This window comes from Sycon ciliatum, chromosome 1, assembly GCF_964019385.1.
Source record: "Sycon ciliatum chromosome 1, ocSycCili1.1, whole genome shotgun sequence".
NCBI lineage: Eukaryota > Metazoa > Porifera > Calcarea > Leucosolenida > Sycettidae > Sycon > Sycon ciliatum.
This window is the reverse complement of record NC_088643.1, coordinates 29601162-29621577: the sequence shown is the minus strand read 5'-3', so window position 1 is coordinate 29621577 and position 20416 is coordinate 29601162. Positions and strand designations below refer to the sequence as shown.

The following is a 20416-nucleotide window of genomic DNA, read 5'->3' as shown; positions in this document are numbered from 1 at the left end:
GTTCCGGGTAAGTTTCTTTGTACATGTGCTTACCTCTTCCCAACCCTACAAACGAGAGAGCTTGGAAGCTCAGGGCCCTACGCTATGCTTTTATGCTTTTTGCCTAGCTCATCGTACATGTTATAAGAACTGATGGAATTGTCTTTTTCCGTTGATTGGCCACATCACTGTATTGCAAAAACGTTTCAATCGGTTTGAATATTATGAGTTAGGCAAAAGTATTTGCAGAATTTATTGCGGATTGTTATTTCTCTAATAATCATCTACTTTTGTTTTGCTCCTTCTTTAATTTTTATCTCCTTATATTGTAAATCAACAAATTTTGGCCCATGAGAAATAGAAACCTCTCGATTAGAGAGGTTAAGATGCACGTTATTTCCGACGTGACGCGCAGTTTCACGTCAAATTTGAAATCGATCGGTATTTTTGCTCTCACATGCATCCATTGCTCAATCATGCATCATTTGCCTATATGACAAACGTTGGCCTGCGATTTACTTTGGCCGGTTGGTACCAAGCGGCGAAATCAGCGAAATTAAATCGCCAGCGAACATTAGTTGATTTTAATACAGGAATCGGATTTTCTGGCCTTTTTGTAGTAATACATGTACATTGACCTGTTGAGCCAATGACGACGCCGAATGCATGGTTGCCTGTGGAGCACATTACATAACTTTACAGTCTCCTAAAATACGTATCCTGTCCGACGGCAAAAGAGGCTGCAGATTTAGTTTTTCTGCGCGTCGACGGGATGTCTGCGACGCGAAAGTTCAGCTCGCGTTATTTGGCTCGCACGTCGAAAAAATCAACGCGAGTGACCTGCTGCTCACGTGGAAATTTGGACATTACATAACTTTACTGTCTCCTATATAAATACGTATCCTGTTCGACAGCAAAAGAGGCTGCAGATTTAGTTTTTCTGCGCGTCGACGGGATGTCTGTCCTGACGTTTACTGGGACCGGCGCTGACTCTGCCGATCACGGGCGTTCTGGACTCGACGGGATGTCTGTCCTGACGTTTCCTGGGACCGGCTTAGACTCTGCCGATCACGGGCGTTCTGGACTCAACGGGATGTCTGTCCTGACGTTGCCTGGTACCGCCGGACTCTACCGATCACGGGCGTTCTGGAGTCGACGGGATCTCTCTTCCGACGTTTCCTGTGACCGGCACTGAATCGCTCGTTCACGCTTATTTTGGAGACGACGGGATCTCTCTTCCAAAGTATGTTTATGCTGACGCATCCTATCACCTAATCGGCGTCTATTCTAATTTAATTTCCTCCTCGTCTCCCTGTTTCTTTCCAAATCCCCCTCTACATCAGGGAGTCGTATGCATAATACAACGAATATTGGTACGGTACGGGACAGATACAGGAGCCCGCAAATATTGTGGACAGCTGTTATGTACAATCCTGTAGAGCCTTTGTAGTCACAGATACGGGACAGATACGGGACAGATACGGGATAGATACGGGATAGCGCCAGGCGTGACACAAACAAACAAACAAACAAACACACACACAAATACCAAATTAAAGCTGTGTGGACCCTGGTTAGCGCCAGATGTTACTGAAGTAACGTCTTCTGCATAGCTACGGGAATAATTGTTTCAGCATATTTAAAAAATGTATAGACAAAAAATCAAGTTTCCTGGGTCCGCACGCATCAAAATCGAGCCGAAGTCAATTTTTTGTGAACACTGATTGTGTGACTTGATCTACGACTCGTAGAACTAGATCTTCTCGACTAAAGCTTAGCTTCACCGTGCTCCTTGCGACTAGGCATGCACTACGAGTGCTGTTTACACGGATGGGAATCTCGATTATTTTTTGGTCTCGCCTAAACACGCAAGAAATGTAGATGGACTTTTCTTTGAAACATTCCACCACTCCACACTGGTCGTCGCAGCTTCTAAGTGATGGAATTTTCCGTTAATTAATTAATAAGAAAGTGAAGTATTCGGCCGGGTTTGCACCCAAATTTGTTATTTGCTGATTTTCAGCGGGTTCCCCTTTTCTGTTCTTTGACTTCTTTCCAATTTCGAAATCAGCGCACGGGCCTCTTCGTACGATAAGTTCCATTTTTATTCTCACCGTGTCTCTTCGCTTTTTTTAATATTGCGCTCTGATTTTTCGTATGGTAGTTTCTCAACAGTTGCTTTGAGCATGCTCTCTGCAATGTAGCTGCTAGTTTTGAATGAATGGACTGTAAGGCACATGTACCACCAAAAGAAGTGAAAACTGAGATCATTTTTTTCCTGGAATGTCAGTGTCATCCATCAGTATTGTGCCCAATGCTGCACGTTCTCATCCCTCGGTTTCTTGGCAATATATTGGTGGACAACTGCTAGTACACAGAACAAGTGAACCTTCAGTCCTTTCAGTCCTAAAATTAGATTCTTGGCTCAACATCTGAGTCCGTAATGGATGCAGCATTTGCACATGAAGCTCCTTGAGCCGTATTTGTATCTGTGTGTGTGTGTGTGTGTGTGTGTGTGTGTGTGTGTGTGTGTGTGTGTGTGTGTGTGTGCGTGTGTGTGCGTGTGTGTGCATGTGTGCATGCGTGCGTGCACGCATGTGTGTATTATATTATGATGATGTTATGGCTTGAAGAATGTATGATGATGGTTGTACTGGTGTGCACTCTGTTACAGACTGGACTATCTGCTTCATGGTGGAGCATGTACTGGCGAAGTGATGGAAATCACTGGATGCACCTTAGCTGGCAAGACACAGGTACGGCGGCGGCGGCGCATAGGGCATAAGCAAACACTCTACAGTCTGTAGTGATTTGGTGAGGGCTGATGTTAGGGTTGTGGCAAAGTCACCCTGCGTTCTATCATTCTATGCAACTGTGGACAGCCCTAGACCAACACTCCAGACCAACACACTGGACCAACACACTGGACCAACACACTGGACCAACACACTGGACCAACACACTGGACCAACACACTGGACCAACGCACTGGACCAACGCACTGGACCAACACACTGGACCAACATACTGGACCAGCACACGGGACCAACACACTGGACCGACACACTGGACCAGCACACTGGACCAGCACACTGGACCAACACACTGGACCAGCACACTGGACCAGCACACTGGACCAGCACACTGGACCAACATACTGGACCAACATACTGGACCAGCACACTGGACCAACACACTGGACCAACATACTGGACCAGCACACTGGATTCGGCATGTGAAGTCCTCTAGTCCGGTAGTCCTTTACTTTGGTACATCATGTAGTGCTGCTGCTGCTGCTAAAGAAGGACAGCCTGTTGGGGACGGGGAGCAGTGTAGCAATAAGGAGCCGACTGGTGTGTGTGTGTGTGTGTGTGTGTGTGTGTGTGTGTGTGTGTGTGTGTGTGTTGCTCTTCTTCTGGAATGGTGTTTCAGCTGTGTCACTGTATAGCATTGCTGGCGGCAGTCGATCATAGTTGTGATGTCATGTTTGTGGAGAGCGGCGGTTCATTCTCCTCTAAGCGCCTGCTTCAACTGGCAACCGCTAAATGCGTCAAGGTTAGCATGTCCACTAAGTCTGAAACATCACATCATTTTTAGCTGGCAGAATGCGGAAGGATTCAGAGTCCAATACACAATCTAAGACATAATAGATAGTCTACGAGGAGTTGCATTCCTGTCTCGCCTTATAGCTAAGGAAAACACCCCGCGTGGCCGTAGAGGCATGCCTTGTGCATATCACAAGCATTGAATCAATGTCAAGGTGGGTAGAACAACTTGCTGGTGTTGGTCTGTATGAGCAGTTGCCAAAACTCGATACATCAAGCTTGAACTTCTCAAGGGGTATTGTTCTTATTTGTATTTTGATCTAGGGTAAGTCTTTATTGTTTTGCCTCCTCCCTTGCTTCGCCATATTAATGTCAATCTCTCTCTCTCTCTCTCTCTCTCTCTCTCTCTCTCTCTCTCTCTCTCTCTCTCTCTCTCTCTCTCTCTCTCTCTCTCTCTCTCTCTCTCTCTCTCTCTCTCTCTCTCTCTCTCAGGACCAATCTTGGCAGAGGTATGTACACTCTGCCCCGATCTTTGATCTGTTTGAGCTCACTGACTTGCTGGAAGATGTTCTCATCAGTGAGAAGGTACGAGACTACATGTACAGTACTGCAGTGTACTAAGTGATGTAAGTCCGTGTAGCCAGCCCTGACCCAGGGCATTGCATAGTAGCAGAGTGTAGTGTTTGTCTGCGTAGCCAGCCCTGACCCAGCTCATTGCATAGTAGCAGCGTATGGTGTTTGTCAGTGTAGCCAGCCCTGACCCAGCTCATTGCATAGTAGCAGAGTGTGGTGTTTGTCTGCGTAGCCAGTCCTGACCCAGCTCATTGCATAGTAGCAGAGTATGGTGTTTGTCAGTGTAGCCAGCCCTGACCCAGCTCATTGCATAGTAGCTGAGTGTGGTGTTTGTCAGTGTAGCCAGCCCTGTATTGAGTACTCCTTGTTTGTACATGTACAATACCTTTGCTATCTTCCGGACTATGGGGCCGTGGAGTGGTGACGTAGACACGCTTAGTAATGCACTTGGAGATGGTTTTCTTGGGACAAGCAGCGTCCTTTTTTTTTCTCCTTTGGCTCAAGCCTGGGGTTAAGCCAGCTAGGGGTTAGGCCAGGTGTTAGGCCAGCTCAAGCCGGGGCTTTCTTATGGATTTGTATAGCAAAGGATAGCATGTACAAGTTGTTGAGCTTTGCTTGCCGGGGGGAGGTATACAGTAATACAGCTGATCACAACAAGCGTGTGAGTTATTGTGAGTAGTATACTGTATACATATGTGTGTGGGGTTGAAGTGTGCTTTTCTCTGCTAACTTTCTGCAGTCTAGTCCTCCGGCAAGAATGATGATTGTGGATTGTTTAACTTCACTATTGGCTGGCCACCATGCCGATGACTTGATCGAAGGTAAACATCTTTGTTTCTCTTTCGCTCAGTTCTCAGACGCTCCTCTGTACACGCATACCTAGGTTATCCGGGCGATCCGGGACTGGCCACTGCCCATAACTCTGACTGACATACGTTCTGATGGGGAAAGGCCAGAGATATGGCATATGGCATATGACATATGACGTCATCATTAGAGCAGTAATAGAACTAACTTAGTGATAGAAGACGAGTAGTAATATTTCCACTAAATTCGCCCAAAGGGTACCCTGAAGACCATAGTGCCCGTTTTAAGGTTACCGGGTACCGGGTGCCCCGGATAACTCAGATATGACTCATCACATCAGACAAGTGTACTACATGTATATTAGTGTTGAGTGAGAAATACCGTAGAGTGCCGACGGGTGCTTCATCTCTGACCAAGCACTTGTGTTGTTCTGTTGCTCCATTTCCGGTTGAATTTCATGCACTTTGTTTAAGTCGCAGGCAGGCATAGTGGGATGGTCTAAGACCATGATTGAGAAACAGAGGGTACCAGGCTCAAGTCCTGCTTGGCAAGTCCTGCTTGGAAGCGGAAGGATTTTTCCAGCCGTGCTAGCCTGCGACCCACAGTTAATTGGGAACTTGTGGCCTGGCACGAGGGAAACATGGATGCAGCAAATGGGATTTTTCGGTCTTTGACGATTTTGTGGTGGGTCTGATCTACTCACCTCCCACCGCTTAGGAGCTGCATCTGCGCCTTGATCCAAGAGGGTGGTGGCGTTCATGCCTTGATCCTAGAGGGTGGTGGCGTTCATGCCTTGATCCTAGAGGGTGGTGGCGTTCCTGCCTTGATCCAAGAGGGTGGTGGCGTTCATGCCTTGATCCAAGAGGGTGGTGGCGTTCATGCCTTGATCCAAGAGGGTGGTGGCGTTCAAGAGGGTGGTGGCGTTCAAGAGGGTGGTGGTGTTCAAGAGGGTGGTGGCATTCAAGAGGGTGGTGGTGTTCAAGAAGGTGGTGGTGTTCAAGAGGGTGGTGGTGTTCAAGAAGGTGGTGGTGTTCAAGAAGGTGGTGGTGTTCAAGAGGGCGGTGGTGTTCAAGAGGGTGGTGGTGTTCAAGAAGGTGGTGGTGTTCAAGAAGGTGGTGGTGTTCAAGAGGGTGGTGGTGTTCAAGAAGGTGGTGGTGTTCAAGAAAGTGGCGGTGTTCAAGAAGGTGGTGGTGTTCCTAGAGGGTGGTGGTGTTCAAGAGGGTGGTGGTGTTCAAGAAGGTGGTGGTGTTCAAGAAGGTGGTGGTGTTCAAGAGGTTGGTGGTGTTCAAGAGGGTGGTGGTGTTCCTAGAGGGTGGTGGTGTTCAAGAGGGTGGTGGTGTTCCTAGAGGGTGGTGGTGTTCAAGAAGGTGGTGGTGTTCCTAGAAGGTGGTGGTGTTCAAGAGGGTGGTGGTGTTCCTAGAAGGTGGTGGTGTTCAAGAGGGTTGTGGTGTTCAAGAGGGTGGTGGTGTTCAAGAAGGTGGTGGTGTTCAAGAGGGTTGTGGTGTTCAAGAGGGTGGTGGTGTTCAAGAAGGTGGTGGTGTTCAAGAAGGTAGTGGTGTTCAAGAAGGTGGTGGTGTTCAAGAAGGTGGTGGTGTTCCTAGAAGGTGGTGGTGTTCAAGAGGGTTGTGGTGTTCAAGAGGGTGGTGGTGTTCAAGAAGGTGGTGGTGTTCAAGAGGGTTGTGGTGTTCAAGAGGGTGGTGGTGTTCAAGAAGGTGGTGGTGTTCAAGAGGGTGGTGGTGTTCAAGAAGGTGGTGGTGTTCAAGAAGGTGGTGGTGTTCAAGAGGGTTGTGGTGTTCCTAGAGGGTGGTGGTGTTCCTAGAGGGTCAGGGGCGTCACACACGGTACGACCACTACGACCATGGTCGTACCACTTTTCGTCCAGGATGGTCCACCCAATTCATCCGAAAAAGCAATAAAAAAATTCAAGGATCTTCGGACTTGTACAAAACATCGCAACTGTTAGTAGTGTTACTTTCATTGCAAGGAGCATACAGACTTGATGCCTAGCACTAGCAGCTAGCTATTGCCCAAGACTCCAGGCGGCTATCCATTACGATATGCGGTTGGAGTCACGGTTAGAGACAACCAGACGATGGATTCCTCACGGACGCATTCACTGCAAACTTGACGGAAACAGAGCTGAGCTGGCGGCGATCACTGGGTCCAGAACTAAAATTTTCCAAGATCTACCATGTTACAATGGCGATCAGTACGTCAAGAGGCACTACATGTATGTCACTTGTCAGCTACAACATAATAATTATATTCTTTCCACAACGACACCTACCTAGTACCTCTGGCTCCTGACGATCTACTGCAAGCGGATTCGAAAATGCATTACACCCGCGAACGCAGCGCTTGTCAACGGAAAAGGGAAGCGCTTCATTCTCCGAAGCTGAAAAGTGTTTGGACTGCTGCTCCACGGCGGCAGAATATTCTGCAGCTGTTCACCGACACGACCCGCTTCACCTATATTATAACGATTTACGATCGTTTCGTTCCCCGAGTTTTCTGGTAGCAGCAACAAGAATTTCGTCCGCGACGACAGGACGAAAGTCTCTCGCAAACTAAAGTCCTGTTGCCACGAAGACAGAGAAGATTCCGCAAGCGCTTTCTTCTGCTTCCATTGTTGTAGCTCTCCGGTCCACTGGCAGATCTTTCAATCCCACCGAACAAAAACAAAGGACCTTCTTCTCTCTCTAAAAACAACTAAAATAATTACTTCGCGACTGTCCAGGCCGGACGTGTACATAGTGTGCGCGACGCGGCAGACTTTTGCAGGACACGACATACGTTTTTGCATAGTAGTCTAGGAGCCAGGGGGTCATCAGAACTGAGCTGTGTGACACCTTGTCCAGGAAGGATTTTTTGACGGATTTGGAATGGCATAACAACCAGTAACTGATCCCTGAAAACCAGAATGTGCCAAAGTCGTCCGTTCAAGAGTTATGGCCTATTTACTAAAATTGCCATGGTTACCATAGCAACGTACATGTAAATTGCCTCTTTTTAGCTGAAGAGACATGCAATATGGGTCAAATAGGTAATGAATGGCTGTCAAAGTCATAAGTGAAGATAAAAGTTCCCAAAACTGCCTTCAAAATATTATAAATGTCATCAGAAGTGAATTATTTAATACTGGTGTGGTTTGTATATGTTCAAAGTACATTGTACATGTATTTGGTATCATTATTACATTGTATGTAGAGGTAGTATCACAGTTACTTATCAGTGGGAAATTGCTGTGTGGTCACCAGGAGTACAAAACAAGAATTTACAGAAAAGAAAAAGGACCATCGAACTACAAGCTACGCTATAATATCCACTAACACCACTAGTTACTGAACAATCAGCTCATGCGATAACATTGCACGACACTGACCGACGGTACTGACGTTCTACAACTAACTGGCTAACAGCTCTAGCACATCTTGGATGCGCACTACACTAGCCTTCCAACTTAAGTTTCTAAGTTACATGTATATGATAACATATGAGGGGAAGGTGATTGTTTAGTAACTGGTGGTGTTCGTGGATATTCTAGCATAGCTTGCAGTTCAATGGTCCTTTTCCTTTCTATAAATTTATCCTTGGCTCTCTATCCAAAAAAAGAACTGTTCAGTATGCTTCACCAACAAGGATTGAATCTGCCCCAGACCTTGGTGCAGAAGGGTGAGTCGTCAGGCAACGCTGTTGCGGCTCTTCGCTAGTCCTTTTCTCTATCCTCCAGCGACTACATCTGTCAACGAGGCACGATAACAGCTCTTCTTCATGACTCCAGTGGGCTATCCATGAGTCGTCCCCCTTCCAAGACTCCCATAACTACATGTATATCCGTATAGCCAAAGCCACCTTCCAGGCAGCTCTTTCAGGAGACATGTGCTGCTGCTCAGCCTGGTATGATGGTATCCCAGATCCCGCTGCCCATTGATGGTATGCTACAACCTCTCCATCCGATGGCCATCACAGATTTCAGGTCCAGAGCTTTTGCTGCAGCTTGACACATAGTCGCTGGAGGATAGAGAAAAGGACTAGCGAAGAGCTGCAACAGCTTTGCCTGACGACTCACCCTTCTGCACGGTCACTGCACCTACATGTAGGGCAGATTCATTCCTTGTTTGTGAAGCATACTGAACAGTTCTAATTTCGTACTTCAGTGTGCCAGTGTCAAGCGCTGCTCCTGGTGACCACACAGCAATTTTCCACTGATAAGTAACTGTAATACTACCTCTACATACAATGCAATAATGATACCAAATACATGTACAATGTACATTGTGCATATACAAACCACACCAGTATTAAATAACTCACTTTTGATGACATTTATAATATTTTGAAGGCAGTTTTGGGAACTTTTATCTTCACTTATGACTTCGACAGCCATTCATTATCTATTTGACCCATATTGCATGTCTTTTGAGCTAAAAAGAGGCAATTTACATGTGCGTTGCTATGGTAACCATGGCAATTTTAGTAAATCGGCCATAGCTCTTGAACGGACAACTTTGGCACGTTCTGGTTTTCAGGGATCAGTTACTGGTTGTTATGCCATTCCAAATCCGTCAAAAAATCTTTCCTGGACAAGGTGTCACACTAACTCCTTATTCCTTGGACTTTTCCTGACTTGGCTCCTAGACTATAGCCGCTGGCACTAGAACGCGCAGCACGCTTGTACTTCGGATTTTGCGATTTTTTCGAGGGCAATGGCCCTGAATCATTGAATGGGTTCCATTTGCCTTGCTGGGCTACCTACGATGTACAGAAAATACCAAAACTCCATGAGAAGTATGTTTTTGGAGCTGGAGTGGGGTTGTCTAATAAGTGCTAGGGGAACCCTCCTTTGCGGCTGTAGAGTGCTAAAACGTGGCCTGTTAGCCGAAAAATCCTTATTTTTTTCTCCGGGGGACACCCCGCACCCCCGGTCGTACCACTCCCAGCAACCCTCTGACGCCCCTGAGGGTGGTGGTGTTCAAGAGGGTGGTGGTGTTCCTAGAGGGTGGTGGTGTTCAAGAAGGTGGTGGTGTTCAAGAGGGTGGTGGTGTTCAAGAAGGTGGTGGTGTTCAAGAGGGTGGTGGTGTTCCTGCGGATGCGGGAAACTCGGCCTCCAGCCGAGTCTCACGTGAACCGTGAAATGTTTTTATGTTTTTGTTTTTGTTTAAGTGTGTTGTTTGTGGGAACCCGCAAGCATGCCGAGGTGTCATTGTTCATAAACAAACAGATTGCTTTCGCTTCTTCCCCCTGTGTGTTTGCTGCTTGTGCTCTATTCTTTCTTCAGCTAAGCGCTACGTTGCCCACCTGTTGAAGAGAATTGCTTTGGAACAGTCCATGGCTATTGTGGTAAGCTTTTTTCTGTTTTCTACTTTACTTGACCGTGTGTCTGGCTGAATTTGTTTGCTGGAATACCGTACATTCTCGGTGACATACTGTACAGGCTTGGTGATACGATCGGCATGAGGAAGTGATTGATCATTTACAGTGGAGATTGGATATAACGACACTCCTTCGGGAGAAAACAAAATGTCGCTATATTCGATCTGTCACTAAACCCGATCTTCACATTTAGGGTGCAATATGTATATCAAAATGACAGAAATGTATTGCATATATGCATAATATTGCATATGCATAAAATAATGCATATGGATTTCAGATGTGCATGTGTCTTGCATGCATAGTTCAAGCCAAAAGTCATGCATAGCAACTACACCGCTGCACTGTGGCTACCATGTGCAATGACCAGCACGCGGGGAGTGACCCAGAGGTCCGGGCATGTGACACAGACATGTCCATGCATGCCACTCTGCCTGATACAAGAGGAAAGTCGTTATATTCGATGCATTTTCAGGTCTTCGGGCACCAAAAACTAGTGTCAGTAAATTTGATCTGTTGTTATTTTCGAGGTCGTTATACCCGTGGCCTGGCACGAGGGTAACATGGATCCAGCTAATGGGATTTCGGTCTTTGACCACTTGGTGGTGGGTCTGATCTACTCACCTCCCACCGTTTAGGCGCTGCATTTGCGCCTTTGATCCTAGAGGGTGGTGGCGTTCCCACGGCGGATGCGGAAAACTCGGCTTCCAGCTGAGTCTCACGCGAACCGTGAAATTTATTTATTTTTATTTTATATCCGATCTATAATGTACAGAAGGGACTTGCTAAACGACTTGGGCAACAGAACTTTGTTGCTAAACTCGATTTGTCGTTATATCCAAGGTCGTTATATCCAATCTCCACTGTACCCGTTTAGACCCGTGTAAACTAGAAAAACCAATGTTCATGATATGATTTGCTCTGTTGAACAGCAGCTGTATCACCAGTGCTAGCATGTTGTATTCTTATTGCACTGGGTTTGCCAGTGCTAGCATGTTGTATTCTTATTGCACTGGGTTTGCTTTCCTTTGCCTGCTTCCATCTAGTACACAAATAATTTGGTGATGGAAGGTTCCTGCCTGGCAATGTCGTCCATCTTGATGCAAGTTCCCAACACGCGCATCAACCTCTCAAGTTACACCAAGCCAAGCAGTGATGTCGATTTGTACTCAGCCACCCTGCTCAAATCTTCTCATCGTGTATGTTTCTGTGCCTAGATATTATGATTGTGTGCATATGCTGCATGACTGTGCTCTCCACGTGTGTGTGTGTGTGTGTGTGTGTGTGTGTGTGTGTGTGTGTGTGTGTGTGTGTGTACATGTGTGTGTGTGTGTGTGTGTGTGTGTGTACATGTGTGTGTGTGTGTGTGTGTGTGTGTGTGTGTGTGTGTGTGTGTGTGTGTGTGTGTGTGTGTACATGTGTGTGTGTGTGTGTGTGTGTGTGTGTGTGTGTGTGTGTGTGTGTGTGTGTGTGTGTGTGTGTGTGTGTGTGTGTACATGTGTGTGTATGTGCTGTGTGTGTACATGACTGTGTGCCTGTGTTGTCTATGGGGTGTGTTGTCTATGGGGAGGATAGAACTGAGTTGTACCTGTGAGTACTCAATCTCTGGCCGGCTAGCTATCTCAACAGTTTATCGAGTCCCATCGGCAGACCCCAGACTGACCGGCTGAACTTATTGCAATGAAGTTAAGAGAGCTGCAGAGCATGTTTAATAATCAGATCAAAGCATGCCAGAGTGCTCTAACTTCGAGCAAGAGTACAGAACCCCCAAGAGTGTGCAACTCGACTATAGGTGCTGTCCCGACAGAATTTCAAGTTGACGTCATTTTTATGATGCAATGCGCACTGTACACGGATTATCAGACGAATCCGGAACCTGTGGTGGACCAAAGCCTATCTGATCCTTTTGCAAAGAAAAACGTGTGATGCGTTGGCACCCGTACACATGTTGTAAATCACTGGTGCAAGGAGCATTGCATCATAATGACGTCAACTTGAAGTTCTGTCGGGACAGCAGGGTATGTAGAAGTTGCACACTCTGGGGGGGGGGGGGGGGGGGTATGTACTCTTGTTTCGAGCAAGACAGCAAGGTTTACAACTATGCTTGTGACCATGTGTTTGTTTTCTTTTACTTCATGTACTGGATTTCCTCTCTTACAATGTATAAGCACAGTCTCCAAAAAGGGATGGGTTAGACGGAGATTGAGAAAAAAACCCAGATACATAATAATAATAATTATCATACTTATTAAGATAGAGAAACTACAATACCTGGAAGTTGTAGTTCTTGTCTGTGCGTGTTGTTGCAGTCTTACGGACTAGCTACAGCCATGACACTGGACGATGCTGGATTTCAGGACATCGCACAGGACAAACTGGGACAGCATAAGCACTACAGGGCCTCACTAAGATGATGAGCGGAGTGTACACAGGATGGTGCTGCCGTTGTTCCGCCTGTTGGGATGAGCAAGCAGCACAGGTACTACCTACAGTAGCACTGTTGGTATGAGCAAGCAGCACAGGTACTACCTACAGTAGCACTGTTGGTATGAGCAAGCAGCACAGGTACTACCTACAGTAGCACTGTTGGTATGAGCAAGCAGCACAGGTACTACCTACATTAGCACTGTTGGTATGAGCAAGCAGCACAGGTACTACCTACAGTAGCACTGTTGGTATGAGCAAGCAGCACAGGTACTACCTACAGTAGCACTGTTGGGATGAGCAAGCAGCACAGGTACTACCTACAGTAGCACTGTTGGTATGAGCAAGCAGCACAGGTACTACCTACAGTAGCACTGTTGGTATGAGCAAGCAGCACAGGTACTACCTACAGTAGGCTACAGTATACTAGTACTTTAAAGAACACATGTGCGGCAGGCGCTGCTGGCAGTCGTGTTCTACACTCTGATAGCTCCTTACCTGGTACAAGCCGCATTTACCATACAGAAGGACTATGGTATCAACGCTAACGATCACTACGGTACGTACGACGACACTTTGAAATCGAGTACATCCACATCGATGTGATTGGATGGCTGGGGACATTGTAAGTGACATCATGGCTACTGGTGAGGCCCAGCAAGACTAATCGTGTATGTGAGCATCTCTTCGAAATGCACTACAATGACAATGTGCTAGTGCGTGTGAGGTGAAGAGACCTGCAGTCGAAGCAAATAAGTGTGTATGTACTGCGTGCACAGGCAATCGGTGTGTACATACAGGGAAGACACAGACTGACGCTGCACCTTGCCACGGTCAACTCCAAATGATCAGCTGAAGGCAAAGAATGCTGTCGCTCCTCCACGTTGATACAAGTACTTGATCAATGCTCACGTGACCATGAGCAGCTGTACAGTGCAGGATAGTGGAGCTGGTATTCCAAGTCTGTTCTTGTGTACAGAGTGGTCTTCACTTCCCCCCTGAGTGATCGCACAGCAACGTATGCTTTTCCTGGATGGGACTTGCACTGATGAGTTAACTGGCAGAGCTAGGCCCGCTGGTGTACATCGGATGTTTGGCAATAGATGTCTCCAACTGCTCACGTCCTCCGGCCATTGAAAATTTCCCGTGGCCGCTGGTGTGTGAGTGAGCACAATCACGCAGGAGATCATGTTGGATTGACCTTCAGAATAACACGGATGTAATATTGCCGATTCTCCCGTAGTACCTATTAAATGGTCTAATGCTGCATACAGCGAGCGCAGTGTCTCCTTCCCTGCCTAAGACTGGTCTTGGAAGTTCTAACGTTAGCTCATGCCTTGAACAACCAGATTTAGTTCTTGTCTTTTTCTGCCATCGTCATGTGTGCAGTGATCGACTGGTGGTGCGCGTATGGCTGGGCATACTTCAAGTAGAATTACATTTTTTCCACACATTTTTATCCAATAAATCCCATTCTGTTTGAACTCTGTTTGATGAATACCACACACACAACTAACAGTTCTGGCAATGGGTCGCATGCGTTTAGTGAGGTATTCTGTCATAGCTTTCGCCTCTGGTCTGCAGTTGACATGAAAGGAGTTTATTTTTTTGTTTAACAAAAACATAAATCTGTTCTTCATTTCTGTTGTGAGCAAGTGGTGTCAGTGGCCAGTTGGTTTGTTCTTCTGTCTGCATGGTGGGTGCTTGCTGTGAATCTGCCTTTGGTTCAAATCTACAAAAGAAACTTTTTTTGGTGTTTGAAAAAGTGATCCCCTCTGAATGCATGTATTCATGCATGAATGCATATGTGTTCATGCATAAGGTCAACAGTCAAGGTGGAATACAATCATGTACTTCAGTACAATGTGAAAGAGAGGCTGTGCCAGTGCACTGGTGATGTGCTAGCACTACACTAAACACATCACCATGCATGTAGCAGCAATACAAGGTGATGTGTTGTAGTGATGTCATGTTCAGGACTATGTACGTGTCTGTGTGTGTTGTGAGTTTGACTCAATGCAGTGTCTGTGTGTCTGTGTGTATTGTGAGTTTGACTCAATGCAGTGTCTGTGTGTCTGTGTGTATTGTGAGTTTGACTCAATGCAGTGTCTGTGTGTCTGTGTGTATTGTGAGTTTGACTCAATGCAGTGTCTGTGTGTCTGTGTGTATTGTGAGTTTGACTCAATGCAGTGTCTGTGTGTCTGTGTGTATTGTGAGTTTGACTCAATGCAGTGTCTGTGTGTCTGTGTGTATTGTGAGTTTGACTCAATGCAGTGTCTGTGTGTCTGTGTGTATTGTGAGTTTGACTCAATGCAGTGTCTGTGTGTCTGTGTGTATTGTGAGTTTGACTCAATGCAGTGTCTGTGTGTCTGTGTGTATTGTGAGTTTGACTCAATGCAGTGTCTGTGTGTCTGTGTGTGTTGTGAGTTTGACTCAATGCAGTGTCTGTGTGTCTGTGTGTATTGTGAGTTTGACTCAATGCAGTGTATGCATATACAGTCCTGTAGCCATATCTGCCATGTCTCAGGCTATGAGAAGCAGTGAATCAGGGTGGAGTACAGGTGAGGTAGGCCAAACAGCCAGCTAGTAGTTCAGGGCACTCACTAGGGACACCCTGGGCAGGACGGGGAGGAAGGTCAGTGAAGCAGGGAGAACTTCTCATTTTTTTCAAGATAATTGCTAAAATTTTTGCAAGAGTTTGGTTCAGAAGCTGGAAAGCCACCATCCCCACCCTACCATCCTACTCGCTGTTTTTGATTTATAGCACTTCTTACTTCAGTGGCAATAGTACCTAGCGGAGCGGAGGACGATATACCGTCCCCTGTTGCCACGTCAGCTAACAAATGATAAGGAATTGTACTTGAACCCGGTCATTTTATCGGCTAGGTTGGGTTGCTTTGACAACCAGAGCATGTGTATACACCCAAGAGATACGTGGAGAGAGAGAGAGAGAGACCCAGGTAATGTATAACGTTGTGTTGCTCATTCGCCATGGTGATACCAAACAAAACTCTGACACGGGTCGCGGCAAAAGTACTCAAAACATGCCGAACCACTATAATAGCAGAGGGTTTTGGTGAATATGAGAAAACGTCTTAAAATGTAGTCCGCTGAGCATTGTATTGTTCGCACGTGCACACTACAAGAAAAAAGGTTGTGCTGTGAAGAGCATTGGGCACTAGCACACAGGAGCCAATGCATTGGACACTAGCACACAGGAGCCAATGCATTGGACACTAGCACACAGGAGCCAATGCATTGGACACTAGCACACAGGAGCCAATGCCAAGCTAGACATACACAGGCTAGACTACATGCTGTTGCAATACTGTGTATGATGTTACCATGGTTACTGTGTTTCAAGTCGGATTTCAAAATGTCCACGCACATCTGTAATAGTGGAGTTCAAAGCTGATACAGCTGCACATTCAAGACGTATTGAACACTGGCCATGCAGTTAACTCTAAGCTAGCCTACTCAGTGTAGCTGCTTCCACTGGCTATCGGTGCATCTATGCTGCTTGGCCCGGCAGACTAGCCCAGAGTTGCTATGCACGGACTCAGGTGAGTACTTGCCGCGTACAACTTGCACATCAGTAGCCTTTCACATGGCTATCCTGCATCTTATCATTGGTCCTTCTGCTGGGCCGTGGGAGAAAGCAGTTCAAGCGCTGCTGCTAGACACTGCTGCTCTGCTAATAGAAGATTGCAGCTGCTGCCGTTTGTGGCGGTGGTGCTGTTGCTGCTGCTGCGAGTGATGTAATCTCCGTTAAAATGTGGGGTAGCGGCCGTTAGTGTGCATCACTGACTCAGAGTGTGAGTGTTGTTACTCTGTTACTCTGTAGCTGCAGTGCCGCGTTCTACTTTCCATTCCGTCACAGCTCCCCAGGCTTGCCACTTCTTGGTGGCCCAGTGCATGTACTGGTGCTGCTGCTGTCAGCATCATTACTACTGCTACCTGTTTGGCTGCTCTTTCTAAAGCCATTGCTCTGCAAATGCTGCTCAGAGTCAGTGCTGCCACTGGAGCTGTTGATACTGCTGCTGTCTTGAAGTTGATGCTCTTCTTGCCTCTAGTGTTGATCATCAGTCAAGGTGTCTTTGGAGTTTTTTGTCACTCTGCTTGTCGTTGGCTTGTTGACAGCCATCCTCAGCCGTGCTGCAAAAACAAAACAACACCCGTAACCATGGCTATGTAGGCAAAAGAAATAGCACATATTGCATCAAGATTCAAGATGATGAAAAGCTTTGGCATCGATCATGCATGGACCAGTGCAGTGGCTTGCAATGTTGGTGATGCAATAAGAGGTCTAAGTGAAATAGAATGATGATTCAACTCATTAGGCCCTGTTCAGACAAGGTACAAAACAGCCTATAAGTCACATTTACATGTACATACTGAAGTAGAAGTCTCCAAGACGACTACAAGAATCTGGCGCCTACAAAGCTGCCCAATCCTTTCAGGCAGGGTGCGAACCCTTGTACTTTCCTGCGTTTATCGTACTTTCACCGGGCAGTCGTACAAGCGTACAAACATTGTACGATTCCCTGCCTTCACACATCCCCTTGCGCAATTGCGCAGGGTCAAACGTTACCTGTATGTTGCATGTAAAACTGTAGTCTGAATGTGTACTGGATTTTCTATGTACGTAGTCTGAAGAGGGCCTTAAAAAGAGGGCTCAGTCCTGCTTTTCATCATTCCAAACAACACAATACTTGTACAACTTACAACTCAGCCCGGATTGAAAAACTGCAAACAACACAACTGGGACTCAACTTGAACCAGTGATGTTTTCTTGCCCAAGCAATGCCACATCAGGGCCATCACTGCCTATGACATCACTGCCTATGACATCACTGCCTATGGAGCATGGTGTGGCTTTTACACATGCCCGCACAAGCTGCTCACAGGCCCGGCCCGGCGGAAGTAATCTTTAATTCCCGAAGCTATGCAAAAGACGTTACGAATAGCAGCGCCTGGTGCTAGCCAGGCCAGTTAGGGTCCACAACGCTGTATTACATACCTATGTGTGTGTGTGTGTGTGTGTGTGCGCGCCGTGCATGCTTGCATGTCACGTGACAGGGCGCAACTGCCAAATGGCCAGCGGCGCGCTACACGTGAGCAGGCATTCACCCGTGACATAGCTACTACTGAGCTATTGTTGCTAACCTACATGTAGCGGCAAAGATCAAGCGTATCGGAGGGTCCTGAGCTGAGCTCCCTTGTTGCCGGGTCAGGTGGAGCAAACTAAAAAGGAAGTGTGGAGCCCTCCTTCAAAGTCATTCTAAAAGGATTTGAAGCAAATCATTCACTTATGAAAATATTACTACAGTCAACCTACCCTTATAACGTTAAAGGGGAAGTTAAGGCTAAAATCAAATTTTCACCAGTTGTAGTCTTCGAGGTGCTGAGTCGAATGGTCTTGGTCCGAGGAACCTGAGACGCTCCCTTCCTCCTTTATTCCCAATCGAACTCACGCACTTCCACCGAAACTGGGTGACTGCGCCCTACTAGTTGGGGATTTGTGTGCAAAATGTCACTAAAAGCGCCATTTCATTCTTATAAAAGCATGGATGACCGCGATTGGCCCATATGTTGTAGTCTTTTGGACGCTGAGTCGACTGGTTTTGGTCCGAGAATGCTGCGATGCAGCGTTCCTCCTTTATTCCCAATCGAACATTGTTGAACAGGCGGTCACGTGTTCCTGCGTGCCAAAGTCACCTGGTCACCGAGCCAGCAGGCGAGAACTTTCACACCAAGGTTCAACTCGAGTTCAACTCGAGTTCAACTCGAGTGACAGGAGTGCACCCAAAAAAGGTCAAACAGGCTGTAAGTTGTACCCTGCAGGCGCTAGGCTAGGGCCGCTAGGCACGGTGACCAGGTGACTTGTGTATTTCTTGGGCTACTATGTTATGACGAAACACAAAAGTTTGAGCTGTACGCAAGTCGCGGCGTGGCTGGCCTCATCAGGGTGACGTAGTGCACGAACTGCGCTGTTTCAGATCTGATAATTAATGATATGCACAGTTGCACACTCTGGTTTATGTACTCTTGCTATAATGCATTCCTGGCCGACCATACCGTGATACTACTAGTAGTAGTAGTGTCTCGCCGCCCATACTGTGACACCACTAGTACTTTTACCATACGTCCTTACCAAATTAGAGCGCATACTTACACAACAGCGATACACCTTAGCCTTCTGCCGTTCTTCTGCTCTTTTATCCCTCCCTACTGAGTACGGACACATTTGATTACGACAGATAATTATTATATTTTTTATGTAATGTTACCCCCCCCCCACCCTTCGCTATTACCGTAAAGTCGCGGATAAAAGCCGGGTTTGCATACAAGCACATCGCGGATAGAAGCCTGAAAATCAAACAGGTCAAATGCATAATATAAGCCTGTCGCGCGTAGAAGCCTGGCTTCTATGCAAGCGCGGATCGGGTAGGTCAAGAGTGCATGCGCTATGTACGGTGCATAGTAAAACTGCCGTCATACCGGTAGTCAGTGGTAGGTCTACGCGTGTCGCGTGCAGAAGCCTGGCAAAAATATCAGTGGTGCATATCAGCATGGTTTGCATCCAAGCCTGGTTTGCATTAAAGCCTGATGCAGAAAGCGGCTTATGTGCTTATAAGCCCTGCTTTTATCCGCGACTTTACGGTATGTTATTGGGCAAAGATCCCGTTTGACTTTGCGACTAAAATAAAGAATACCTACAGGCTACATACATCATATCACCAGAATCTCTAGTATCCCTGGCCAATAATCCTGCATAGTAAGTGAGTGGCATTGATGCGTTCTTAGACTTAGTTCTGGACTCCCTGCAGGTTCTTACCGCCATGTTGTGTTCAGCTTTCCAGCTTATGACAAAGAAGCTAATCGCACCGACCCGTCGCATCTGCTGTGATTGGATATCATGGAAGCCGCGTATTGTAGTCCGATCTCGCCACGCACTCTGGAGTCATTATTGGCTTCGCTATCGACTGGTACCAGAAAGAGGGTATTTGTACTGGGCCATCGCCGGCACGTAACATGTTTGCTGCACCTAAACGGTAGTCGTCGAATAAAATACTGTGACTATGAGTAGATCTACTTGTATCCGGACTACATGTAGTGACACTGACAATGACACTGACAATAACAGTCATCATGAACAGACTCACTGTTCACCATGGTTCACTGCTGCCAGCTGCTAGCTTGGCCGGAAGACTCAGTCACTGTCAAGCCACAAAGGCCCAACCGCTGACAACATTTAACAGCCATCGACCATCGTGCAATACACTTCGAGAAAGAAACAGAACTACGAGTTGTGCCTATGTCTATGAGGCTATGAGCTATTATAATTATTATGTATGAGAGCACTTCGCCAGCCTTCGAAGCTTCGGTCTACCGGTTCGATCTACACGGTACCAACAAGCAGCATCGGCTAGCATCGGTACGACTACACAGTGTGGAGGGACATATCCACACAACATCCCAACTGATTGACAATACAATCATGTTATGACTGTAGACTACAGTCAGAGCATGCAGCATGCAGGACAAACACAAAAAAACTGCACTACAACTACAACTACAAGACAGCGAAGGAGCAGACATTGTCAGTGTGTACAAAATAATTCAAAACTCGAACTGCAGTGTACTTGCCAAAATGATAAGAAGTCAAGGTGAAAAGTCATTATCACTGAAAACTGCATGGAAACCAGCTCAAA

General features: G+C 46.7%; 1 protein-coding gene and 1 long non-coding RNA gene across 2 annotated transcripts; one reads left to right on the top strand and one right to left on the bottom strand.

The window, feature by feature from the left end:
• LOC135821954 (DNA repair protein RAD51 homolog 4-like) lies at positions 1 to 14340 on the top strand. Its single transcript, XM_065334908.1, has 8 exons — positions 1 to 7; positions 2654 to 2735; positions 3412 to 3534; positions 4017 to 4109; positions 4837 to 4918; positions 10183 to 10244; positions 11324 to 11476; positions 12587 to 14340. Exons 2-8 carry the CDS (start codon positions 2697 to 2699, stop codon positions 12689 to 12691), a joined length of 657 nt encoding a protein of 218 aa, XP_065190980.1. The 5' UTR covers positions 1 to 7; positions 2654 to 2696; the 3' UTR covers positions 12692 to 14340.
• Positions 14341 to 15644: 1304 nt separating this feature from the next.
• On the bottom strand, positions 15645 to 19829 carry LOC135806929 (uncharacterized). The gene is made up of 2 exons (XR_010551350.1): positions 19540 to 19829; positions 15645 to 16856 (listed from the first exon to the last, which is right to left on the bottom strand). It is a non-coding gene; the product is annotated as an uncharacterized LOC135806929 (long non-coding RNA).
• Positions 19830 to 20416: the final 587 nt, after the last annotated feature.